At 38.9% G+C, this 27,710-nt stretch overlaps 1 protein-coding gene across 6 annotated transcripts in view; it reads left to right on the forward strand.

Annotated features, from left to right (window-relative positions):
- MET (MET proto-oncogene, receptor tyrosine kinase) overlaps window positions 1-27,710 on the forward strand; it is a 139,627-nt gene that overhangs the window by 61,228 nt on the left and 50,689 nt on the right. For all 6 annotated transcript variants that reach the window (XM_036010832.1, XM_036010830.1, XM_036010831.1 and 3 more), the window contains one exon: window positions 15,951-16,142. In XM_036010832.1, coding sequence (XP_035866725.1) covers window positions 15,951-16,142 — 192 coding nt within the window. The remainder of the gene's footprint in view (window positions 1-15,950; window positions 16,143-27,710) is intronic.

A 27,710-nucleotide genomic window follows, 5' to 3' on the forward strand; every position in this document is an offset into this window, starting at 1 on the left:
GTCTTCCCCATAGATTAGTGTCTCCAAGATGCATGTAGTTTCCACTGAATCTGTAGTGCCTGTTCTGTCTTCTAGGAGGTTTCTGAAGTGAATGATAGTCCATTGTTGCTTTCAAAGCTCTAGGGATTATTTCTTTGAGTAGAAGTTTTACTACCTCAGTTGCATTCTGAGTTCTAATGGGATATGCCTACACCAATCTAGAAAAGATGTCTGCAAAAACTAATAAAAATTGCCCTAGCTGATGTGGCTCACTTGTTTGGAGCATCATCCCGTAGACTAAAAAGTTGTGGGTTCATTTCCTGGCTAGGGCACATGACTAGGCTGTGGATTTGGTCCCCAGTCAGGGTACTGGGGAGGCGAGAGGCAATCAATGTTTCTTTCTCACATCAGTGTTTCTCTCTCACTCTGTCCCTCCCTTCCCCTCACACTAAAATCAATAAACGTGTCCACAGGTGAGGATTTTTTTAAAAAGTTAAACTAATAAAAATTTAAAGTTTCCTATGGCTTTAGGCATCTGTGTAGTCAACTTGCCAGTCAGTCCTAAAATGGGTGTATCCCTTTTATATTGCACTCCCTTTCCTGTTGGGCCACATTGTCTTAGGACTGTTTTTGTCACATATCTGACAGGCTTGGATAATCTTCTGAATGGTCCTTTGTAAATGAGGGTTCTCCAGATGTGGTCTACTAAGGTCCATTACAGCATGCCTTCCATAATGGGTCCCTTCATATAGACGTTTGAGGATGGGATATGCTAGAGCTTTAGAGAATGAGATTGTACCATAAGTGTTGCTCTTCCATATAGAATTAGGCTCAATGTTAGAGAATTCCCCTTCATGGGCCCATTCATCATCTTGTTCTATGTAATGGGGTTTAAATTCTGACAAGTCTAGGTATGGAATCAAAGCTCCAAGAGTTAGAGGGCCTTGGGCACCTTGTCATGTTGCCTTATCGGCAGTTTAGTTTCCCTGGCTCATTTGGAAACCATCCTTCTCATTTCCTGGGCAGTGCATTATGGCAATCTGGTTTGATAAATTCACTGCCTCTAGAAATTTCTAATCTATTTTGCATGTTTGATGTCCTTATTGCCCAGGGTTAGGAGACCTCTTTCTTTCCATATTGCCCATTGGGCATGGATTTCCTTGAAGGCATATTTAGAGTCGATGTAGATGTTAACATTCTTTCCCTAGGATAATTCTGAGGCTCTAGCAAGTGCTATCAGCTCATCCTTTTGTATTGAGGTTCATATAGCAAAGTCTTGGGCTTCTATTACGTTGTCTACAGTGACTACCATGTACCCGGCTCATGGTTGACCATTCTTCACGAATCTGCTCCCAACTGTGTATAAGTCCCAGTCAGGTTCTGTCAGCAGCTGATCCAGTAGATCTGGTCAGCTGGAATAAATTTGGTCAATGATTTCTAAGCAATCATGTTGGAGGGCTGAGCTTCCTTCTGAAACCAGAAGTAGGTGGCCAGGTTTAAGGTAGTAGTGGTTTGCAAGGTAATATTTGGATTTTCTAATTAATGGCCTGATATTTTCCCATGAACCCTGCTGTCAGCCAATACCCTCCTTTCTGTTCTAATAGGGTTAAGACCTGTTGTGGTACAAATACCATATTAGGTTGCCCCAGAGTGAATTTTCTGCTTTCTGTAAGATGTCACAGGTAGCTACTATTGCCCAGAGGCATGGCAGCCATCCTTTTGCTATGTCATCTAGTTTCTTTGAGAGGTAGGCTATGGGTTGAAGGGTATTTCCAAGGGCCTGGGTTAGTACCCCACATCCAATTCCATACCTTTCATCAATGTATAATTTGAAAGGTTTCTGTAAATTGCGCAATCCTTGTGTGGGAGCAAAAACTAATTTTTTTTCTTCAAGGTGTCAAAAGCTGCCTGACAGTTTCTCATCTATTCAAAGGGTTCAGGGGCTAGTCCTTTCAAAGAATTATACAATGGTTTCTCTATATGGCCAAAGTTTGAAATCCAAATTCAGCAAAACCATGTAATCCCTAAAAATCCACGAAACTGCCTCTGGTTCTCTGGGATTGTTATTGTAGCAATGCTTCTTTTTCACCAGCCATCAAGCTCATAGTGCCCTGTTTCAGGGGGAATCCCAGGTATGCCACCTCCTGTTTGCAAACCTGGGTCTTGTGCAGTTGATACTTGATATCCCCTTTTTGCCAAATGCTTCAGGACTATGATGGTGTTAAGCAAACAGCCTTCCTAAGTGTTGCTAGCTATTAGTAAATTGTCTACATATTGTAGAAGAATTCTTGATTTCAAATGAATCTCTCTCAAATCTTTTGCTAATATTTCCCCAAGTATGGTTGGGGAATTCTTAAATCCTTGTGGCAACACAGGCCAACAGTTTTGGAGAGCACCTTTAGTTTCTGGGTGCTGCCATTCAAAGGCAAATAATAGTTGAGCCTGTTCATCTATTGGAATGCAGAAAAAGTATCCTTCAAGTCTAAGACTGAAAACCATTTGCTATCGCCAGGCACCATGGTCAACAAAGTATAAAGATTGGGCACTGTAAGATGAATGTGCTGGATAATGTTATTTATGGCTCTGAAGTCCTGTGTAAATCAATATTCCTCAGATTGAGGCTGTTTGACTGGCAAAAAGGGAGTGTTATAGGGAGACTGGCCAAATTTATCCTGATGTTAAGAATTTCTGTAATACTGGTTGAATTCCACCTAAAGCTTCCTTTTTAAGGTGGTATTGTTTCTTTGATAAGATCCACACCCCTTCTTTTTAGTTAATTTTTACAGGTTGGAGGTTAACCACCCTACCTGGGGTTCCATTAGCCCCAATTGCCCTATCAACCTACTCATAGACCTTGGATGTGAAGAGTTCACCTCTGGATCCTTCCAAGCAAGTCTAGAGCCCCTGGGATTAGAAAGCATGTTCCAGTGGGATTCCTAAACATAATTGCTTATGTTTTGGAAAAAGTTGTTTGTGCATGCAATTTACAAAGTAAATCTTGGCTCAACAATGCAGTGGGGCAGTCTGTCATGTAGAGAAAACTATGCCTGAGGTTTTGATCCCCAAGCTGGCATTCTAGAGGTTGAAGGAACACTTACTTTTTAAAACTAATTAATTTATTTTTATTGTATTTTTTCCATTACCATTTAATCAGTTCCCTTATACCCTCCTCACCAACCCCCTGCAATCACCACACTGTCATCCATGTCCATGAGTCCTTTTTCCTTTTTGCTCAGTCCTTCCACCCCTCCCCTCTATGCCCTTAGCTGTCATCTTGTTCTCTATGAGTCTCTCTATTTTGCTTGTTTGTTCAGTTTGTTAATTAGATTTCACATATGAGTGAAGTTATATGGTATTTGTCTTTCTCTGATTGGCTTATTTCACTTAGCATAATATTCTCCAGGTCCTTCTATATTGTCTCAAAGGGTAAAATTTTATTTGTTTTTACAGCTGAGTAATATCCCATTGTGTAAAAATCTCATAGTTGTTTTGTCCATTCATCTGCTGATGGACATCTGGGTTGCTTCCATATCTTGGCAATTGTAAATAACGCTTCAATGAACATAGGGGTGTTTCTGTTCTTTCAAATTAGTGTTTTGGGTTCCTTTGGATATATACTCCTTGAAGTGGGATTGCTGGGTCCAAAGGCAGATCCATTCTTAATTTTTTTAAGGATTTCCATACTGCTTTCCACAGTGGCTGCACCAATCTTCATTCCTACCAATGGTGCAAGAGGGTTCCCCTTTCTTTACATCCACACCAGCACTTGTTGCTTGTTGATTTATTGATGATAGCCATTCTGGCAGGTATGAGATAATATCGCATTGTGATTTTAATGTTCATTTCTCTGGTGATTAGTGACATTGGACATTTTTTCATATGTCTATTGGCTATCTGTATGTCCTCTTTGGAGAAGTGTCTATTCAGGTTCTTTGCCCATTTTTTAACTGGGTTGTTTTGTGTTGAATTTTATGAGTACTTTATAAATTCTGGATATTAACCCCTTATCAGATGTATCAGTGAATATGTTCTCCCATCCTGTGGGTTGTCTTTTTGTTTTGTTGATGATTTCCTTTGCTGTAAAAAACATTTTAGTTTGATGTAGTCCCATGTGTTTATCTTTTGTTTCACCTGCCTGCGAGATATATCTGATAAAATATTGTTACAAGCTATGTCCAAAATGTCACTGTGTATGTTTTCTTCTACAATTTTTGTAGTTTGGGTCTAACATTTAAGTCGTTAATTCATTTTAAATTGATTCTTTTTAACATATTTTATTGATTATGCTATTACAGTTTTCCTGATTTTTCCTCCTTTGCCCCCTCCACCTAGCACCCCCTGCTCCCTCAAGAAATCCCCCCACCATTGTTCAAGTCCATGAGTCATGCATATAAGTTCTTTGGCTACTCCATTTCTTATACTGTACTTTACATCCACATGGCTATTCTGTAATTGTTTATTTTTACTTCTTAATCCCCTCACCTTTTCACCCACTCCCCTGCAACCACCCCCCGCAATCTGGCAACCATCAAAATGCTCTCTGTATCCATGATTCTGTCTCTGCTCTTTTGTTTGCTTAGTTGTTTTTTTTTAAAGATTCAATTGTTAATCGATTTGTATTTTTTACCATTTTATTGTTTGTAGTTTTGATATTCTTTTTCTTAAATAAGTCCCTTTAACGTTTCATACAATAATAGTCCGGTGATAATGAGTTTTTTCAGTTTTTCCTTGTCTGGGAAGTTCTTTATCTGTCCTTCCATCCTGAATGATATCTTTGCTAGGTAGACTTTCTTGGCTGCAGGTCCCTGTTTTTCATAACTCAGAGTATTTCTTGCCAATTCCTTCTAGCCTGCAAAGTTTATTTTGAAAAATCAGCTGATAGTCTTATAGGAACTCCCCTGTAGATAACTAACTTCTCTTCTTTTGCTTCTTTTAAGAGTCTCTTTTTATCTTTAATCTCTGGCATTTTAAGTATGATATTTCTTGCAGTGGGCCTCTTTGCACCCATCTTGTTCGGGACACTCTGTGCTTCCTGGACTTGTCATTATTTTTCAACTATATTTCCAATTTCTTGCTCGTTCTCTTCTATTTTGGGGACCCCTATGACGTGAATGTTGGACCTATTGAAATTGTCCTAAAGGCCACTTATACTATCATCATTTTTTTCCTTCATGTTGTTTTGTGTGTTTGTTTTTTGCTTCCTTATGTTCCAAATCATTGATCTGCTTCTTGGCTTCATCCACTCTACTGTTGTTTACCTGTAAATCTTTTTAATTTTAATTAGTGTATCCTTCATTTCTGACTAGATCTTTTTTATGCTGTTGAGGTCCTCACTAAGTTCATTGAGCATCCTTATAACCAGTGTTTTGAATTCTGCATCTGGCAGATTGTTTATCTTAATTTCATTTAGCTCTTTTTCTGGAATTTTGATCTGTTCTTTCATTTTGGCCATCCTTCTTTGTCTCCTCATTTTGGCAGCCTCCCTCTGTTTTTTTCTATCTATTAGGTAGAGCTTCTTTGACGCTGTGTCTTGGTAGTGTGGCCTAATGTAGAAGGTGCTTTGTAGGGTCCAGTAGCACAACTTCCCCTATCACCCAAGTTGAGTACTTGAGGCATGCCTTTCATGTGTGCTGAGTACATCCTTCTCTTGTAGTTGAGCCTTGGTTGCTGTCGGTAGATCAATGGGAGGGATTTACCTAGGCCAGTCAGCTGCAAGGATTGGCAATGACCACTTACCACCAACCTCCACCCCCCATGGAAGATCAGCTGTGCAGGGTCAGGGTGGTGGTGCTCTGACATGGTCTGTAGCTGTCCACTGGGTGCAGTGGCCCTGGGGTTTCCTGGGTGGTGAAAGCCAAGATCAGCCCCCATCTGTATTTGGCCTAGGACCATCCTGCCTGAGCTATAAAGCAGTCTGAAATGGCTGCTACATGTGCTGGGCTTGGAGATTCCTAGGCAAAGCCAAACTGTGAATCTAGGATGGCTGCTGCAAGTGCTGGGCCTGGGGCAAACTGAGGCCAACTGTTTCTTGTTTGATAGAATTTAGGAAGTTATGAACCATGAGCCAAGACCATCTATTCATGTGGTAAAGAAGCTTGGGTAGTCCTGAAAGTTGGGTGGGGTAGAGTCTCTGGGAATCTCCAAGGCAGATCAAACAGTGTTAGCCAGGTAGCAGAAGTCTCAGATATGGCACCAGCCTGCCACCTCTGTAGGGGATGGGTTTAGAAAGGGGACAATGGCCTCTGCTCATCTTGATGCCAAACACTTCAGTTTCTCCCTATATACCACTGGTGCCTTTCAAGCTGCTACCCTGGTACTGGAGCATAGAGGTAGTTAGTCTGAGTAGGTGAGTCCATGTGTGAGTTCTTTATATATATTTTTTAATTTTTAGAGAGTGGAAGGGAGGGAGAAAGACAGGAAGAGAAACATCCTTGTGTGGTTGCCGTTCATGTGCCCCCTACTTGGGACCTGGTCCACAACCCAGGCATGTGTCCTGACTGGGAATGGAACTGGAGACACTTTGGTTTGCAGGCAAGCACTCAATCCACTGAGCCACACCAGCCAGGGCCATGTGTGGGTTCTTTATGAGGAACTGGTTGGGGTTCCAGCAGTTTCTTTCACCAGTTTAATCCCTGCTGTTTTTTTCAGCCAGAAGTTGTGGAGACTTTTCTTCCTGGCACTGGAACCCTGGGCTGGGGGGCCTGGTGTGGGGCTGGGACTCCTTGTTCCCAAATATCCCTCCTGAATTTTTATCCACCACATGTGGGTGAGTGACCAGACCATTCTGCATCTCTTCCCCTCTTACCACTCTGGATTGATGCAGTTTCTTTAATTCTGTAGATGTCAGACTTCCACTCAACTCAGTTTCTGACAGTTCTAAGTGATGTTTGTTCTATATTTTAGTTGTAATTTTGATGTGGTTGTGCAAAGAGGTGAGCCATGTTTACCTATGCTGCCATCTTGACTGGAAGTCTTAAATTTATTGTGTGTGGTGTAAGAATGTGGCCTAGTTTCATTTTTCTGCATGTATTTGTCCAATTTTCCCAATACTATTTAATGAATAAACTATCATTAACCCATTGCATGTGCTTGCTTGCTCTGTCAAATATTAACTATAAAGGTGTGGGTTTATTTCTGGCCTCTCTGTTCTGTTTCATTGACCTCTACATCTGTTTTTATGCCAGTACCATGTTCTTTTGATTTTTGTGGCCCTGCAGTATAGTTTGATATTAGGTAGCATGACTCCTCTAACTTTGTTCTTTCTCAGGATCATTGTTGCTATGTGGGGCCTTTTGTGATTCCATATAAATTTTTGAAGTATTTGTTCTAGTTCTGTGAAATGTGTCATTGGAATCATGATATGAATTGCATTGAATCTATAGATTTCTTTGGGTAGTATAGGCATTTTAATGATATTAATTCTTCCTATCCATGAACACAGTATGTGTTTCCACTTATTTGGGTCTTTTTCAGTTCCTTTCTTCAGTGTCTTATAATTTTCTGAGTACAGGTCTTTTACATCTTTGTTTAGATTTAGTCCTAGGTATTTTTTTGAAGCAAATGTAAATGGGATTGTTTTCTTAATTTCCCTTTTTGTTAGTTATTGGCATATAAAAAATGCAACTAATTTCTGGATACTAATTTTGTATCCTGCTACTCTGCTGAATTCATTTATCAGTTCTAGTAGTTTCTTGATGGAATCTTTGGGGTTCTCTATGTACAGTATCATGTCATCTGCAAATAAAGACAATTTTACTTATTCCTTTCCAATTTGGATGCCTTTTATTTCTTCTTGTCTGAGTGCTGTAGCTAGGACATCAGTACAATGAAGGAACACCTATTTTTGTAATTTTCTGGTCACTCCGGTAACTGACCACACAGATGAGTTTTTCTTTGTTAGTTTTGTACTTAGCACTGAGTATGTAACTCCTGTACCTATAAGAAAGCCAATTCATTTGTTCTGCTATGTCACTTGTACCTGGGGCTTTTGTGGGGTAATAGTAATAGGTCAGGAAATGTCTAGGGGAGCACCTGGGCCTCCTCATTCATCATTAGATTCATCATTCCTGCCTAACATTTCTTGCTGAGGGTTCCTATCCTTTTTAATCATTTTTTATTATTATTCTATTACAGTTGTCATAATTTCTGCCCTTTGTCTATCATTTTTCTTTTTGAGTTCCAGTCAGTCTTTTCTCCAATGGCCTTCTTCTTTGCAATAGGCTCATTGATTGGCACCCAGTGGGTCTTTCCCTTTTGCATTTGTGTCCTGCCCCTCCTTCTGGTTTTCCTTCATTGTATGAAAATAGTGGCCTGCTTTAGTTTCCTTATTCTCAGGCATGGTAAACTTTAAAGGCCATATCCACCACCTGGGAGAGATTCACTCCCAACTCCCTGTCTGAACTTTGGAGCCTTCTTCTGATATCTGAGGAACTGTGCCCAATAAAAGTCATGTTTACCATCCACACATTTTCTGGTTCCTGTGGATCAGCATCAGTATGCTTTCAATAGACCTGATAGATCCTTTCTAAAAATTCAGAAGGATCTTCATTTGGTTTTTGTTGAATGGCATGTATCATATTCAGGATCTTTTGCTTAGGCATCCTTTTCTTAGTCCTTCCCGTATGTACCTTTTGTAATGCTTTAGGAAGGCTAGGTTCTCACTATTTGAGTCCCAGTCATGCTGTCTCAAGGGAACAGTCTTGGCTGGCTTGGGGGTCTCATTGGGATTTTCTTGATGGAGGTGATGAGCCTCTTCACTAGCCTCATCTATAACTAGCCACCTTTCATGTGTCATTAACAGGATGTCAAGGGCAGCCTATACATCTGGCCAGTGTGGATGGTGAATGGCAAAAATGGAAGTGGTATCTGTCATTTTCTGAGGATCCTCTGTGTATAAGGGGTTGCAGTTCTTCCAATTTAATAATTCTCAAGTAGAAAATGGAGTACGGTCCCAGTAGTGGCCAGTGGGTTGACTTTCCTGGTTTATTCCACGTATAGGTATTGCCTCAGAGTGAATTGTCCTGTTCCAGATAGAGATGTTCTCTATACAAGTTGGGTCCCCTGCCAGGTCTTCAAGGAGGAGACCATTCTTTCTTCATACATAGACAGGGCTCTCTCCCCTTTGGACCCTATTTCAGGGATATCTAGCAGTAGGGATGGTAGCAGGGGAAATCTCCCTGCTGCTAATCCTGGGTCTCCTGGGTTCAGGGCATTAAAGAAACTCATATCCTGATTTTCCTTTCCTTCCTTTGTCTTACTATCAGGGAGAGATTTTGAAGCCAATTCTTTTCTCTGAATCATTTGGTTGTTCCCTTTCTTTTTCTAATCCTTATTGTGTGCAGACATAAACACCTGGACATAAGAGATTTCATCCCATTTCCCTGACTGTTGGTAAAACAATGCCAACTGTATGATGGTATAGCGATTTAAGGAATCATTTAAGGACCATTTTTGCTCATAGTCTAAAGCATAAATAGGCCAAACAGTGTCACAATAGAAAACCAACTCCTTCTTGGTCATTGGATCATAGCTGTACATGGACCAATCTGCTAAAATTCAGCTCAGTGGGCTCTCTTCAGGAGTCAAAACAAAACAACCCCTGAGGCACAAAAGTACAAATTCAAAGCCATAACCATAGAAAGACCCCATACAAAGTAGGACCTCATGAACAAAACTTCAGGCTATAATTCCATTTGTCCAAATGACTGCTCACAATTAAGTCCTGCCAACTAATACTGCAAGTGGTCCTAACCAGACACAAATGGCATGAAACCCAAGTGACACAAAGTCCAAATAGCATGAAGCCAAGCGACAAGGATAGCCTACCAACCGGTACCTCAAATGTTCCTAATGGAACCCAGGTGGCATGAAGCCCAAGCAGCAGGGATAGCCTAGGATAGCCTATAAACTGGTATAACAAATCCTAACTGGACCCAAGTGACATGAAGTCCAAGTGCCATGAGCTCAAGCAGTAGAGATGGAGGACCTCCAGTGTGCACAACCAGTCCAGTTTACCCAGTCTTGGAGTCCATTTGCTCTCCCTAAAACCCACTCCTTTTCACCAGTCAAGTGTGTCAGGTGGCTGCTGCCTTGAGACAGAGTGCAAGGAAATTCTCCGGGAAAAGCTCTTGGCAGCCACTGGGTAGTCCATACAGTCCCACTTCCAGGGTTGGCCTGTCACAGACAGCTGGGACTCCAGTTCAGGCACTTCAGGACTTACTGAGGTCCACGCTATCCTGGTGGAGTCACCAAAAACTGTAACTAAAACACAGGTTCAGCTTTTTGTTGAACAACAACAAAAAAGCCAAACTTGTGATACAGGTGCTGGTGCAGAAGAAAAGAGGTTTATTCAGATGCTGTGAGCTGGGAGAATGGTGGGCTCCCATGTCAAAGACCATTTCCCCTTCCTGCTCAAACCCATGGTTGTTATAGTAATAAGGAGGGGAGGGTTTTTTTTCTATCCAATTATCTTGTTAGCTTTTGGCACACTCGTGCCATGTACATTCATTATTCTAGCTTTTGGCATAATCAGTGTAACAACTTCCCCTGGCACCATCTTTGCAAGTGGGCAAAACTCCAAAGCACTCCCTGACTGTCCACAGCATTAGGGTCAGTGGGAGGAGTGCTGCAGGGTTGGCCATCAGGAAGCCTGGAGATGCTGTAGCCATCAGCCTGCATCCTGATGCTGGACATGGAACCCACACATTCACAGGAGCTCACTGGAGTCTGTAGGTCACCCCTGGATCCTAGTGAGTCCACATCCTCCACACAGGCCCCATGTGGCTTGCCCCTGCAAAGTGCACAGCCAGGCCATACTCACCCTGCCGCCAGCTTCCTGCACTTGGACTTACTGTCCGTGGTAAAAATAATTGCTTTAAGGCAGATAACTTAGGAGACGAGAATGCCAGTGAGAAAACACCTAGCCTGGGGCAGGGATACAGGTGTGGCTGGAGAGCTGTGCAAGAGAGGTACTGCAGACAGGGTTTAGTGGGATTTCATGACTGATTGCATATAGGAAATTCTAGAGAAAGAGGATTTGGTGATGACTGAAATGCCATAGTTACCTAGATGGAAACATGGTAATTAACCAAAATAGATCATTAAGAGAGGTAAACTTGAGAACCAAGTTGACTAGAACAGCCCAAAATGCCAATGATTTGCCTCTGTGCCATTATCCAGAAAGTAATTTCAGCCTTTCTCTCAGAAAAGGAATCAGAGGTGGACAAATCTGTATTTCCTACTTTCAAGAGGTTGTAGGTTTTTTTACATGTTAAGTGATAAACTTTTGTTTAATGATTCCAAGTCTTTGACAGTCACAACTTCCCTGACTTTGTTTCTCATACATAAAATTAGGGGCTGGAGTAAGATGGTCCTTTCTATTTTTGCAATTGTACAGTTCTCAGAACTTTGCCACAGTTTGTGCAGAATAGTGTGAAGTAGCAAAGGAAATTCATGAGCTTGAAAATCAGAGAGAGCTAAATTCTTAGTTCTCAGTGTGAACTGGGCACTATGGTTGCACCTTTCGTTTGCCCTGAGTCTCCTCCTCCTGAAAACTGAGTGTGATAAAAGCTCACAGGGCTGCTATGAGCCTCATTGTACATGAAAATGCCCAACTCAGTGCCTTGCACAGTGTAAGTGCAAGAAAAAGAGACACTTCTTCCCTCCCTTCCTTCCTTTGTTACTAAAGGTAGAGCATTAGTCAGGCTTCCAGCTGGTGCTGGGGTGAAACCTCTGTGGACTTTTCTGTGCCCCAAAGCAGTTGCTGTACCAGAGAACTGCTTTCTGCCAGCCTTGCTTAGTTTTAACCCAAAGTTCAAGACCTGCTGGCTTTGAGGGAAGTATGAGTGGCAACGAGACCCTTGGCAGCAGGTCTGTAATTAATTGCTTTTCCAGCTGGACCCAATCCCACCCTAAATGTCACAGCCAAGAGCTACCTGTGTATAAAGTAGTAAGAAGCCACCCCAGCTTCCCTGTACAAAGAAGAGACATTCAATTATCTTTAAGGGGCACGGTGAATCAGATGAAGATTTAGTCACATTTGCACAGTGCTTTATCTTTGCAATACTGTAGTTAAAGCTCTATTCAAGCTCAAAGACAGCAAGCAGCTCTAAGTGAGTTCCTGCCATCCTGACCTCACTCATTGAGTTTATCAGGATTCTCAGCAGGAAGAGACAAGTAGTCTCCTTTCCTGCAGTAAATGCTGGAGTGTTACTTTTTCCTGGAAGTTAATACCCCTACCCATCCCCTGCAGATCTCAGTTATGGAGAAAGTGAAAACCAAAATGGTTAGGGTCCCCAGGTTTATGAATTGGAATGCCACCTGAACCTGACATATTTGTTCTTCAGTTCCAAATTGCACAATTTTTCAAAATCAAGGAGTTCTGTAAATCCTATCCCAATATTATGCAATGTTGCTATACTTAGAAATTTGTTTGCAGTGGAATTAGAGATATAACTTAATCTTATCAGTCCTTGAGGAGGTGCCATTCAGAGACCTTGAAGTGCACAATATAAATGTTACCTGAGGTCTGATGCAGAATTCCACATTTATGCATTACATATTAACAAGTTCTTGTAGGTTTACAGACAGCATGGGCCCCAGTTTACCTCCATTCTCCTGCTAGCCCTGTTGAGCAAGGCAGACCACGAAGCAAGCCAGGGGCGGGGGGAGTGACTAATGGGTTATGTGTATGGTTACTTTGCAGATGCATTAATTGTTCAGTAAGCTGTTATTAAATACATACTGTGTGCTGGGCACAAAACACAGTAGGGATAAAAGATGAATAAGACAATACATGGCCTCTTGCTGATAGAAGGCTGCTACTAGTTTACAAAGACTTTAGTCCACACAGGGCATACTTTTTATATTCCAATGAATTCATCATATCTCAAGCAGCACTGAACTTTGAGGCTTTAAAATTCCCGGGATGCCACCCAGATATGGAAAAAAGGAGTAAGATCAAGCAAAAGAAGGAATAAAATAACCATGGAAGCTGACCCTGAAGAGCATTCGCCTCTATGATGAAATAGTTGAGATGGCCTTTGATTTAACACTGGTATTTGCTCCTTTAAGCAGAGGGTCCCTTAATTCTAGCTATTTCTGCAGAATGGCTGATCACCAATGGAAACTTAATTACCAGTTAATTGGTCACTATTGAATTGCTGGTACATCTCAGTTATCTGCTACTCCTCATAGTAATCTATAGTACTTTAGTGAAGAAAAGCTTCTAATTAAATAGTGAAATAGCATTCATGAATGTATCAAAATAAATGTCTAGAACTAAAACATTTCATTAATTATGAGTCACTAGCTCTAACATCTCAGAGACTCTGCTAATTTATCAATATTTAAAATGAAAACATAGTTGTTACTCTATAAAACAGCATGGTAGGTGATTTTTAAACAATAAAAGTCAACGTATATAAGAATTTCACATTCCATGTGACAGGAGTTTGACCTTAAGGGGTAAGGTTATTTTATGTAAGGATAATTAAATCTTTTATTTCAATTTGTTCTTAAACACTAAGTTGGTTTGAAATTTACTATGACAATTTTCTGATTATTATTCATATAATAGGATAATAGAGAATTTCTCATCTTTAAATCATTTTCCTAGACTTGTAACTATATATAAATATGTATAAGAATGAGCTTTTTTTTCTTTTTTCCCCCAAGTTAGCTTTCATTTTCCTTAATACATCCTCCTGGTCCTTGCTATCTATCCCAAATTTACCAATTCAAAACTGTCTTTTCAGGATACTTAGGAGCCAGATACTCTATTTGTCCCTTATACACTCTTAACTACCTCCATTCCTAAAAAAAGTAGCTTTAAAAATGTTGGCTCATATTGCTACATGCATTCTGCAGCTGTCCATAATTGATTCAGTTACCTGTTCAATCATTCAGTTAATATTTACTGAAGATTTACTGTGTGTTGTATTTCACCTTCTCTAAGCAATTACACTGGTGAACAAACAGGGTCCTTGATCCCAGAGATCAAGAGAAGTCTCATATCAATCATATAATCATTCAACCAAAATGGAAGAATTTGACTAGATATTGGGGCCAGGGCAGGCCTCATTAAATGAGGACAAGCTGGGATCTGCAGGAGGCATAGCAGTTAACAAAGTGCATGAAGGTGAAAGGAGGCAGAGGGAACAGCATGTGCAAAGACCCTGTAATGGAAGGACATATGGCATACTTGGAAAACTGAAAGAAGGCCAGCTCACTAGATCACAGAAAGCAAAGGAGAGCATGGTACCAGGTGAATCTGGAGAAGTTGGGTAAGATTCAAATGATGCAGGGCCCAACAGGTCATATTAAAAATTTTGTCATCTATCCTAAGAGCATTGGGGAGACATAGTGTTTTAAATAGAGTTATAGAATAAGACTTATGTTTTTAGAAGAAAACCTAGCTACAAAGTTGAGACTGGGTCTGGAAAGAGATTGGATAAGACAGGTGTGACAGGTCCAGTTAGGAACCCATTGCAATTGTCCAGGAAAGGGGGTAGGATGGCTTGGATGAAGGTTGATATGGTGGAAATAAAGAATTGGATGGATCCAAGAGATATTTAGAAAGTTCAATAGATGGGAATTGGTAAACAACTGTATATGGGGACGAATTGGGGCTGACTCTTAGATTTCCCACTTGTGCACCTGGAGGAATGGTCAAGATATTCACTGGGGTTCATTGTATCATAAGATGAGGCATGAGTGAAAATTGTGGTTTCTCTACTGGCTATGTTTACCTTAGGTCTTTGAGATATCTGAGTGCAGATTTTATAGTCAGTGTGATATATGCACAGTCAACTCAGAGCAGAAAGGTAGCCTGGAAATATATGAGTATCAACTAAATAGTAATGGATATCACAGGACAGAATGAGATTGCCTGGGGGAGAGTAGGAAGAATGAGCCAAGTGGCCTTACGATGGAGCCTTGAGAAACCCTGACTTTGATGACCAGGCCTGGATGGTCCTGCAAAGGAAACATGCATGTTGCAGCCTGAAAAAGAGGAGGAAACCAGGAGACCAAAGTGTCAGAGTGAGGAGCGATCCACATGCTTACTTGTCACATATTACTGAACAATATTTTTTAAAATCCTTCCATTTGAAGTTGAATCTAAAGGAGAAACACCTGATTGAGTGGTAATGGCCTTTTAGTAAGCTGGTTAGTAAGTCATTTGATGTACAAATTTTACATATTTTTGAGCCTTTCAACATAACGATGACAAATAAGTAAGTGGTATTCTCTGCATGCTGGGTTCTATTTTAAGAGATTTCTATAGACCAGCTCAGGTAATCATTGCAACAGTTCTGTAAGGTAGGCACATTTCTATAATTCTCTCAATTTTACAGTTGGGGGAGCTGAACAGGCATAACATGAATTTCACAAACACAGAGAGATCTTAAGGATTACATAAAGTAAATAAGCATTAGGGACCAGGATGTTATGCAGGCACGTGGGTCTAGGGTCTGTGCTGTGCTGCCTCCTCATGAATTATCTGTCAACCACCACTTTGTGCCACCTCCCTGCACACAGATGCACAAAGGCACACATTTTAAAATATAATGTCCAAATACAACTCTAACATTTATTACAATTCCAATTAAAATTCATCTCATTGGAGTTGCCTGCTAGAAGCATTACCTTTATGTCAAGGGCTGAGACATTTACAGTTTTATTTTTCTTTAAATAGCACCAGCTAAGTTTCATCTTTATGTATATATATAATGAACCATGGTACAAACTGTGACAGTAAAGTTTGTCCCTAGTTCAGAGTCTATTCATACATAACAGTGCCTAACAATACTGGAGCCATTTAGATCACTACAAACATGTTTGCTTATCTGGGCCTGTTTGCATGGTTCTACTTGCCATTCCCTTCCAAGCTCTGAAAAGACATACTGAAGAGTTTCTTAACAGCTTGCTCACATCTGGACTCACATTAACTGTATGACCCTATTTTATTCCAGACACTTTTGAGAAATTCATCAGGCTGTGAAGTACACAGTGATGAATATCGAACGGAGTTTACCACAGCTTTGCAGCGTGTTGACTTATTCATGGGCCAGTTCAACCAAGTCCTCTTAACATCTATAACCACCTTCATTAAAGGAGACCTCACCATCGCTAATCTTGGGACGTCAGAGGGTCGCTTTATGCAGGTAAATGCTTTCTCATAGTGGCTGTGACTGTTTTATCTGTTATTATGCAATTAATTTGTTTTATTTTTGCAGTAAGTTTTTACAATATTTGCAAATACTGTCAAATGACTATCATAGTGGGAGCTAGAGACACAGACTGAAAGCAAAACAGTGAAGGCTGGTCTGCTTTTTATGAAGTATCTGGCCTATTTTTGTTAAATTCTTGAAGCTTCCGGTTTAAATATGGTTGCTTTTAATTTCTTTGCCCAGAATGGTTTGGGCTTTTTTTCTTTTCCATTCATGATTTCTATCACATGATTGGAAAATAAAATGAAACAATTAAAGCACTTCCAGGCGATGTTTTCTTTTTCAAGGGAAGCTACAGATCAAAGGAGGGCTATTGTGTGAACTGTGTGTCTCCATGAGAAGAAACATTCACATCATTGAGAAATATTGGCAGCAGTTAGGAAGGGACGTTTTCAGCAAAATCCCATTGTAACTTCAACTCTCCAGATTTCTGCAAATGATGAGGTCAGATACAAAGAAGTTAAAATATTGAAAAAATATCTGTTTTTTTAAAGAAATGTTTTAATGGATAGCAACAGTATTTCCATACAATAAAGGTTCACATTTCAGAAGTTGTGCTTCCTAGATACAAGAATCAAAGTGCTTTGCAGAAATTAAAATGCACTTGTGTGTGCTATTTTACTGCTTTAATAGTTACTGCATAGTGCTTTCAACTTGAGGTCCTTATTAAACTCTTAATTAATGCAGAATGGTAATGGCATCTATAGAAATGTTGAATTTCTATAAATACTAGATATTTCTCTTAAAGAGAGATGCCTACTTCATAATCTTCTAATATAATTGAGATCCGACTCAGACAATGATTTCTAATAAACCAGTTGAGAATGATGATGTTTTCCTATGACTTGCCCATCTGTACATCTTCTTCTATCTATATTCTTTTATAAAGCATATTTAAAAATTATCACTGTCATTATAGCAGTCCGGATATTGCCATATTTTAAATCATGTTTTTCTTGTACTAGCAGGCATGATGGAATTTTTCAAAGTCATAAAATGTAAATGAAACCTTCCTAGCTCAGAGCAAATCATATTGATTTGTTATCTAAATATTCCAACACTTTAGTCTGTCCTCCACCCTTTGCTTTACAGTTAACTCCACTCTTTCTTGTCCTCCTCCCTCTCTCCCAATCTAGTATTTTTATTTACCACCTCAGATCATTTAATTCTGTCCTTAACTCCTCAAAATCTGAAGGAGAAATGCCCAGTCCTATCCCACACAGACACGCACTCTTAACGTGTTTGAAATATGGTCATACCTATTATCCTTGTAAAATGTGTCATATTATGTTGTGTTTGTATTTTTTTAGTTTACATTGATGTATTCTATACAATTCCCCCCCTCCAAAAATTGAAGGAGGATGAAAGAGGCTAACATTCATTGAATTCCTAATGTGTGTACTATGTTGATTTGCTCCCCTTTATCTTTATTTTGTTCTTTTTTCTAAATTATTTATTACCTCACCAATACAGTTTTATATTAGTCAGCTTTACACAGACACTTAGGTGTGACACTTTTTCCCTCAAGAGGATCTTGGCCTACTTCTAGATTCTAAAGATCTAATAAAATCTCATTTTTAGATAGGTTGCTTTAATGACTGAGTAAAGTCTGCTGTGTGACAGATTCTACCACCCAAGTGATATGTCATGCATCAGCAGCCTCATTATAACATAAATGCTATGGCAAATGTTTTATTCTTACCTCCCAGCATTTTCATAGAAGCAGCTATGTTGCCCTGGCTGGTGTGGCTCCATTGGGCATTGTCCAGCAAACTTAAAGGTCGCAGGTTCAATTCCCAGTCAGGGCACATGCCTGGGTTGCAGATTCGGTTACCAGTAGGAGTGCATGTAAGAGGCAACCAATCCATGTTTTTCTTATACATCGATGTTTTTCTCCCTCTCTCCCTTCCTTTCTCTATGGACTCAGGAAAAGGCTGAGGGAAAAGGCTGGGTATTATGCCTATTACCTGTGCATCCAACACAGTAAAGATAAAAATAAGCAAACAACTAGATATTTATGAAAAGTACTGATTGTCACTGATTTTTTTTAAACCAGGTGGCTCTTAATTCATCAAATATGTATCGAGAACTTACTATGCTTACTAGGCAAATAAATGAAGCAAAGAAAGCGTTGACACAGAACCTGCCTTTAAGGAGCTAACATTTTGATAGGGGAGATAAACACATGTACCTGATGCCAAGATGACAAACAAAGACATACAGACAAAGGACTATTGACACTTACAGAGGATCTGTTTCTCTGACACTGCCTGAGAGGATTTCATTCCATTAAATTCTATGTAAATAAACTTAAAACATTTGAAGTATCAAGTAATCAACATCACTGAAATCCAGTTTGTCTGCAGCAAATAATGTTAGGGGAGGAGTCAGTTGTGCAGCAAAGACAAGGGGACCATCTAGCTTAATCTAGCTGAACAGTGACTACCTACCAAGTTCTGTAAATGTTTTGACCACACTAATGTGCTAAATCTGTGGCCAGGCCTAAGTTTCTACAACTCGTGTTTTAATAATACTGTGGAGTCTCTGTTACAAAATAGAATCAACATATTTTCCTAAAAAACAGCTGCCATACATAAAAAGGAACAGAAAAAATGATTTTACTTCCTTCCTACCCTGAAGCCTAAAGACAAAGTTGCTTTACAAATGTTTTCTTCCAAGAGTTTGCAGCTGTTTCTGCCTTTCCTATTGTGATTATGTTCAGCCCTGGCTGGGAACACAAGCTACAGCCCCAGCTGTCGGGTGCAGAGTGAATCAGGTATTTCACAGTGGTTATTTGATTAGAAAGAATTATATTGTTTAGCTAACAATATTATATGTATGGCAGAAAAGACATTTTTGATGTTTCTAACATTTAAACATGTAACTTATCTCATACTGGTGCAACTATGTCTGAATGTACTGATGTGTACATATACTTGAGTCTTTATCTGTAGAGCCATATAAATATAGATTTCAAAAACAGTTTTTATTTCTGTAATCACTCTTTTGGGATGCTTTGAAGTAAAATAATACGATAGGCAATATTCAAGACAGTATGAATAAACAATGAGAACATGCCTTCTTACAAAATATGGAGGGGGAAGGGAAATAGAAAAGAACAAGGCTCAGAAACATTAGCTCAGTGTGCAGGGCTATGTGGGAGAAGGCAGGGAGATACTCATGAAGATCACAGGACTAATCACAGGGATTGCCCACGTCTCCCCTTCTGAGCTCCTCGTCTAATCTACGTCCAAAAACAATGCTTGCTTGATTTTTTTTTACAGCACTTGTATAAGGCCTTTAATCTCTAGATGCAAGGCATTGCTATTAAATATTTGTGCATGACTGTCAGGCTAGGGTGAGCAAGTGGCTTAGGGATGGGTTGGGGGCAGGGAGTCACTTTTAAGAGTTGTTTCAAGTTCAGCTCCACAAACACAGAGCAGCTACTTTTTCTGCACCTGGGCACTGTTACAGCTGGCATTCTCCTTGCTCTTCTCCAATTCCCCTTTTTCATATTCTCCCCAATTCTTTAATGCTGTTACTACTCATCACCCCTTTCTCTTATGCCTCTTAACTGGACTAGTTGGGCCTTAAGCAGGAAACCTAGATATGGGTTGCCTAAAAAGACATCCTTAGCTTATGATCATTACTTATGACCACTACTTAAAGGATTATGTTAGTAATCAGTGAACTTGAGAACAATTACTCATTTCCAGTAAGAAGAATCAATTCAGCTATTGACCACCTTTCCTCAAATTCCTTCAGTTCCTGTTCAGACATCATGGCATGTCAATGCTTTGTGTTGGAATCCTGTAGTATATATCACGCTTGGGATTACTGCTATTTTAGAGTGTGTGGACACAGACCATCAACTCCTCAATGCTGTAAGCATCCAGCAAGAGACACAGCCAAATGAAGCTTGAATTTGAACAACATTTCTCTTTGGGTATTGCTGACTTACCTGTCTCCTTTAGAAACTGCTGAGATAAAAGTATCATCTCTTTTTTAAAATGTGTACATTATTGATTTAGTTACATCCCTAAAGACTGGTAGCTTTTGTATATTTCTTTAGAATAAAATATACCCATGAATTCTGAAATATCTTTTGTGAAAAAAGAACCTATTGTAAATAATAATTTTAGAGAGGATCCAAGATGATGGAGAAGTGGAAGCTACACTAACCCCTTCCTAGTACCAATCTGGAATTACAATTAAATTGTAGAGAAATCATCCACAATAACAAACTGAACACTAGAGAAGACTTATAACCATGGACAACCAGAAAAAAACACTTCATCACAACGTGACTGGTACAGAATGTGGAGGAGATATGAGAGGCTTATTGGGCTCCCACAAGTAGCAGCTGAAGTTCCAGAAGGATATTTGCAGCCAGAGGTTCCCCCTGAAAAGTGTGAGGTCTAAGCCCCAAGCTGGGCTCCCCAGCCTCTGATACCAGAGCCAGAAACAAACCCAGATAACATCCAGGGGTGAAAAGCAGCAGGATTTCCATCTGCCAGGGAGAGACAGCTGAAGATGCAGAAAGCCTCTTAAAGGGCCAACACACAAAATTTTGTTTGCAGCCCACAGCAGAGGGAGAGCAGAGTGGACTAGATACTCTTGAGTAGCATCTGGGGCTGGTGGCTCTGGGGAAAGAACTGAAGGAACAGCTCTCAGGATCTTTGTGCTGAGTCATTCCCCTTACTGCAGGTGCCATCTTTCTCAGGCAGAGCACTCCTCTCCAAGTGGCATCAGCTTGAGGGGAAGCAATAGCCCTATCAGCAAGAAATATTTTGCCCCACCCTGTGGTGCTTAAGCCAGACAGCTGATTAGAGCTTGATTAGATTAAAACCAAATCATTTAGTGGGTGATTAGTTTAACATCTGAGGTGGAAAATACAAAGAAGAAGCCAAAATGGGAAAGCAGGGAAACAGACCCCAAATGATAGAACAAGAGAATTCTCTGGAAAAACTAGTTGAAATGGAGGCAAGCAATTTATCAAATATAGAGTTCAGAATAATGATAATAAAGATACTCAACAGCATGAAAAAGGACATAGAAACCATTAAAAAGGACTAGTCAGAAATGAAGAATGCAATATCTGAAATAAATAATACACTGGAAGGAATAAATAGTAGGTTAGAGGAAGCAGAAGATAGAATCAGTGTTTTAGAAGACAAGGTAGGAGAAAACACCCAGGCAAAACAGCAAAGAGAAAAAAAGAATTTAAAAAAATGAGGAGACCTTAAGAAACATTTTGGACAACATAAAGCATAACAATATTCACATCATGGGACTACCAGAAGGAGAAGAGAGCAAGCAAGGGATCAAGAACCTATTTGAAGAAATAATGACTGAAAACTTCCCTAATCTGGGGAAAGGAAAAAAGTCATACAAGTCCCAGAAGCTCAGAGAATCCCAAACAAGTTGGACCCAAAGAGGCCTACACCAAGACACATCATAATTAAAATAACAAGGCTTAAAGACAAGTAGAGAATCCTAAAATCCACAAAAGAAAAGCAGGTAGTTACATACAAGGGAGCAGCAATTAAGCTGACATCTCATTTCTCAACAGAAACATTTCAGGCCAGAAGGGAGTGATGTGAGATATTCAGGGGGGTGAAAAGCAAGGACCTACAACCAAGGCTAATTTACCCAGCAAGGCTATCATTTACAATTGAAGGAGATATAAGGAGCTTCCTAGACAAGAAAAAGCTAGAGTTTGTTAACACCAAACCAGTACTACAACAAATGTTAAAGGGCTTGCTTTAAGAATAAGAAGGAGAAGGAGAAGGAGGAAGAGAAAAGAAGAAAGACGAGGAGAGGAAAAATAGAAAGGGAAAAAAACAGAGTAAAACAGTCTAGCAATAAAATGCAACTACATACATATCTATCAATAATCACCTTGAATGTAAATGGCTTAAATATTCTGACCAAAAGATATAGGGAAGCTGAATGGATAAGAAAACAGAGCCCATATATATGCTGCCTCCAAGAGTCCCACCTCAGATTGAAAGATACACACAGACTAAAAGTAAAGGGATGGAAAAATGTATTTCATGCAAATGGAAAAGAAAAGAAAAAAAAGCTGGGGTAGCAATACTTTTATCTGACAAAATAGACTTTAAAACCAAGGCTATATAGTAAGAGACAAAGAAAGGTACTACATAATGATAAAGGGAACAATCCAACAAGAGGATACAACTCTAGTAAACATTTATGCTCCCAATATAGGAGCACCTAAATATCTAAAGCAGAACTTGATGGACATAAGACAGACTGACAGAAATACAATCACAGTTGGGGATTTTAACACCCTATTGACTTCCATGGATAGGTCTTCCAAGCAGAAAATCAACAAGAGACAGTAGCCTTAAATGACACACTAGATCAAATGGATTTAATTGATATCTTCAGAGCATTTCACCCCCAAGTAGCAGAATATACATATTTTTCAAGTGCACATGGAATGCTTTCCAGGATAGACTTCATGTAAGGTCACAAAACAAGTATCAATAAATTTAAGATTGAAATCATGTCAGGCATCTTTTCTGACCACAATGCTGTGAAATCAGAAATCAATCACAAGAAGAAAATTGAAAAACACTCAAAGACATGGAAGCTAAATAACATGTTATTACAATGAATGGACTAACAATGAGATCAAGGAAGAAATCAAAAGATACCTTGAAACAAATTAAAATGAGAACACAAAAATCCAAAATCTGTGGAACAGAAGGAAAATAATCCTAAGTGGGAAATTCATAGCATTACAGGCTCATCTCAAAAAACTAGAAAAGGCTAAAAAAAAAACAATAAACTTCACACTTAAAAGAACTGAAAAAAAACAAAAAGCAAAACCCAAAGTAATTAGAAGGAAGGAAATAATAATGATCAGGGCCAAGATAAATGAACTAGAGTCAAAAAATACAAAAACGGATCTGCCCTATGATCCAGTGACTCCATTTCAAGAAGTATATCTGAAGAAACCTGAAACACCGATTCAAAAGAATATATGCACCCCTTTGTCCATGGCAGCATTATTTACAATAGCCAAGATTTCCAAGCAACCCAAGTGCTCATCAGTAGATGAGTGGATAAAAAATATGGTACATTTACATAATGGAATACTACTCAGCTGTAAATATAGAAGGGAATCTTACCCTTTGCAACAGCATGGCTAAACCTGGAAAGTATTATGTTAAGTGAAATAAGCCAGTCAGAAAAGATTAATACCATATGATTTCATTCATATATGGAAAACATTGAACAAAATTAACATACAAAATATAGAAATAGACTCATAGATACAGAACAGACTGAGAACAGCTGTCAGAGGGGAGGGAGGTTGTAGGGCTGGATGAAAAAAGTGAAGGGATTGAGCAAAAATTAAAAATTCATAGACACAACAGTATGGTGATTACAGAGGGAAAGGGGTTGGTGGGTAGAAGAGGGTATGGGGGAAATAAATGGAAGGAGACTTGACTTGGGGTGATGAATACACAATACAATATACAGTTGATGTATTTATAGAATTGTGCGCCTGAAACCTATATAATTTGATTAACCAGTATCACCCCAATAAATTCAATAAAAAGTTGAAAAAAGTTTAAGTGAACTTCTTATTCATATATTTAGGCAATAAGTATGCCTTTGGGATCTATGTGCCAGACGCTACTGGGAACCAGGAAAGCAGACCTACTCCTGGATCATTAAGGTCACAGCAAGTCTGTTTCTTAATGGTGTCATCAACTTCACTCACATTTTTTCCCTCTTAACTCACATATTTTTCTCATTGAGTTTCAAACTTCAGTAATTTGCATTATTTTTATTAAAACTGAAGTTTTCCTTATTTCTTAATAGACAACCTTTATTTTTCTTAACTTTTAAATAAAAATCAGTCTAGATAATATCAGAGACCCCATTCAATTCTATTTGACTGGAAATAGAACTGTATCTTTTCTGTTTTATAAAAGGAAGAATCATTTCAATATTCAAAAAACAGTAGCACTTAGGGAGTGACCTGCATTTCCAACTCTGACAGATTCTCCTAGTGAGAATCTTCTTTTGTTCTTTTTATCCATCCCTCACTTCCAGCCTCTCTAGAACACTGTTTTACAAAAGCCCTGTCTGACCATGAAGGAATGCTCTTTAGAACACTGGGAGACTGAGCAGGTGATGCCCAACCAAGTAAGTACTCAGTTTCAGGGAGGAGGAATGAATGGAAGGTTTTAGAACCTCCAGAAGTAAACTTACCTTTTACTTAATTTAATTAAACCTTTGTCAGAGAAAAAATAACCAAAACCACAATGAAGTACCATTTCATACCCACTAGGATGTTCATAATTAAGAAAATGGAAAATAAAAAATTTCAGTGAGGATATTGGTAAATTGGAACCCTCATACATTACTGGTGAGAATGTAGAATTATGTACCCCATATGGTAATTGGTCTGGCAGCTCCTCAAAAACTTAAATATAGAATTACCATAAGACCAAAAAATTTCACTTCCAGATATATATAATCACACAAAATTTCATACATGAATATTCATAGGAACATTATTTACAATAGCCAAAAGGTACAAACAACCCAAATATCCATTAACTTATGAGGGGATAAATAAAATGTGGTATATCTGTATGGTGGAATATTATTTGGTAATGAAAAGAAATGAAGTACTGATACATGTTCTAATGTGGATGAACCTTGAAAATATTATACTAAGTGAAGGAAGTCAGACACACAAGACCACACATTACAGAATTCCATCTATATGAAACATCCAGAGTAGGAAATCCTATAGAGACATAAAGTAGATTAGTGTTGTCAGGGACTAGAGAATATAGGGAGATGGGATGATGTGGGTTGAGGTAATGAAAATGTTCCAAGACTGGTTTTGGTGATGGTTGCACAAATCTGTGAGTACACTAACAATTAATTGTCCACTTTAAAAAAAAATGGAGAGTAGACAGAAAGCCACGTATATGTCTTATGTTAAATTGTATTCATCATTCTTAAAGAAAATTAAATTCTAAAACAGCTTAATTAAAACAAAAGTTTATGTGGGGGATAAGAGAATCCAGACTTTATATATTTGTAGGTATATCACATAAAATTACTTTGTTCAGGCCCTAGCAAGTGTGGCTCAATTGGTTGGAGCATTGCCCCATGCACCCAAAGTTGGGTTCAATTCCCAGTCAGAGCACATACCTAGGTTTCAGGTCCAATCTTTTGTCTGGGTTTGTGAGGGAGGCAGCCAATTGGTGCTCTTTTCTCACATCAGTGTTTCTCTTCCTCTCTTCCTCTCTCTAAAAGCAGTGAAAAAATATCCTTGGGTGAGGATAAAAAACTTTTTTAATTACTTTGTTCAGGCTTATTAATTTTGAGACCTTGCCACAAAGGATTTATTTTACTTGTACATATATTTCTTTTCCATGTCATGTCCCAGACAATTTTAGATCACAGCCACAACAATTAAGTAAATTCAGATTCCCCCCAACTCCACCCCAAGTGTATTAGAGAAAGATTTTGAGACCTAAACAATAAAAGTTAGTTGTAAACACAGTAGAACTCAAAAGATAATTGCCAGTCTTCTATTTCATACTGATTGTCATAACATTGCTATGTGATTTATCATAACAATTAAATTTAGGTGCTAGAATTAGTTCTGTCCCTAAAAGTATCTCTATGTCAACCAAAAGGAACTCCTAATTTTGCAAACATTGCTTCAGGGGTATTTTAAGAGTTACTCAGTTACTTAAAATCTGGGCAATGAGTGAAAGTGAGGGATTAATGATAGAAAAGCATTCTTGGTACTTTAGGTATCCCTGCAGAGAAAGGGCTAATAATCAACTAAAAAGGTACTTGCATCTGTGGTATGACCTCTGCTCAAAATTCCAGTTATCTCACTTTTCCACACAGCCTTCCTGTCTTCTCAGGTTCATCCCATTTTCTATATCAAGCCACACTCATCCTAGCTGACAATAACAAGAAAAGATTGCCAACTGTTTTAGTGAAATTTCCTCTGTGCCAGCAGAAGCTTTTTAGATGTGGAATCTTCCTTCTCAGATACACTTAACTTATGTAGCCAATATTATTGAAACAGGGAGTATTTGGCAAGGCAAATAAATTGTGAAATTTGTTTTAATGCCTTGACTCATGAGTAGCTTTTAGGAGCTCAGAGGTGAAGCTTTTTATTGGCATTTACTATAGTGCTCCAAGAGTGTAGAGTATTTAAGGAGAGGTCAAACACATGAATTCAAGCATTAGATAAAGCTCCTTGGAAACCTAAATCAAACTTTCTAGCTAAAATTCTTTATATTTTCTTTGTGGAAAGTAATAGTAACTACCTTGTAGGATTATTGTGAGACATAAACAAAATATCCATTTAAGGCACTTAACACAATGCCTGGCTATTGTTACCAATTATGAGAGTACTGCATATATGAGGTCTGTCTAGAAAACATCCAGCCATTGTTAATATAACAAGAACAGTTTGTGCAACATCTATATAACCTGGCATCCAAGAAGAGTGGACTGGAATGCGCTTGTGTGAACAATGACAGCTTCACTATACTAGTCAGTGGGGACAATACACGCCATTGAGTGAGCATGTGTACTCTGTGGCTGTTGCATTCAAAATGACTGAGCATTGATGACTGATCAAATGACTATAGTTGAGTTCTGGCCAACATGGAGGTGTAGGTAGAAATCCTTTGCTTCCTCACACAACCAAAAAGCGGATAACAACCAATCTAAAATCAATAAACAAACAGAAGCACCAGAAAATCAAATTGCATTGAACTCTGACAACCAAGGAATTAAAGAAAAATTCAACCAGAACAACCATACCGGTGTGCCAAGACAAAGAAATATGGCCAAAATGAAAGAACAGAGCAACACTTCAGAAAGAGAGCTAAGCGATGAGGAGATAGCCAACCTATCTGATGGAGAATTCATAGCGCTGATAATCAAAATGCTTACAGAACTGATTGAGCTTGTTTGAAAAATGAAAAAACACATGAAAGATACCCAAAATGAAATAAAGCAAAATATTCAGGGAACCAACAGTCACAGGAAGGAAACCAGTATTCAAAGCAACAATTTGGAACAAAAGGGAAAAACAAACATCCAACCAGAACAGAATGAAAAACAAGAATTCAAAAAACTGAAGACTGACTTACAAACCTCCAGGACAACATGAAATGTTTCAATATCTGAATTATAGGGCTTCCAGAAGTAGGACAACAGCAAGAAATTGAAAACTTTTTTGAAAAAATAATGAAGGAAAATTTCTCCAATCTGGTGAAGGAAATAGATTTCCAGGAAGTCCAGGAAGCCCAGAGAGTCCCAAAGACATTGGACACAAGGAGGAACACACCAAGGCACATCATCATTAAGTTATCCAAAATTAAAGATAAGGAGAGAATCTTAAAAGCAGCAAGAGAAAAGGAGAAAGTTACCTACAAAGGAATGCCCATAAGACCATCAGCTGATTTCTCA

This window comes from Phyllostomus discolor, chromosome 10 (assembly GCF_004126475.2).
Source record: "Phyllostomus discolor isolate MPI-MPIP mPhyDis1 chromosome 10, mPhyDis1.pri.v3, whole genome shotgun sequence".
Classification (NCBI taxonomy): domain Eukaryota; kingdom Metazoa; phylum Chordata; class Mammalia; order Chiroptera; family Phyllostomidae; genus Phyllostomus; species Phyllostomus discolor.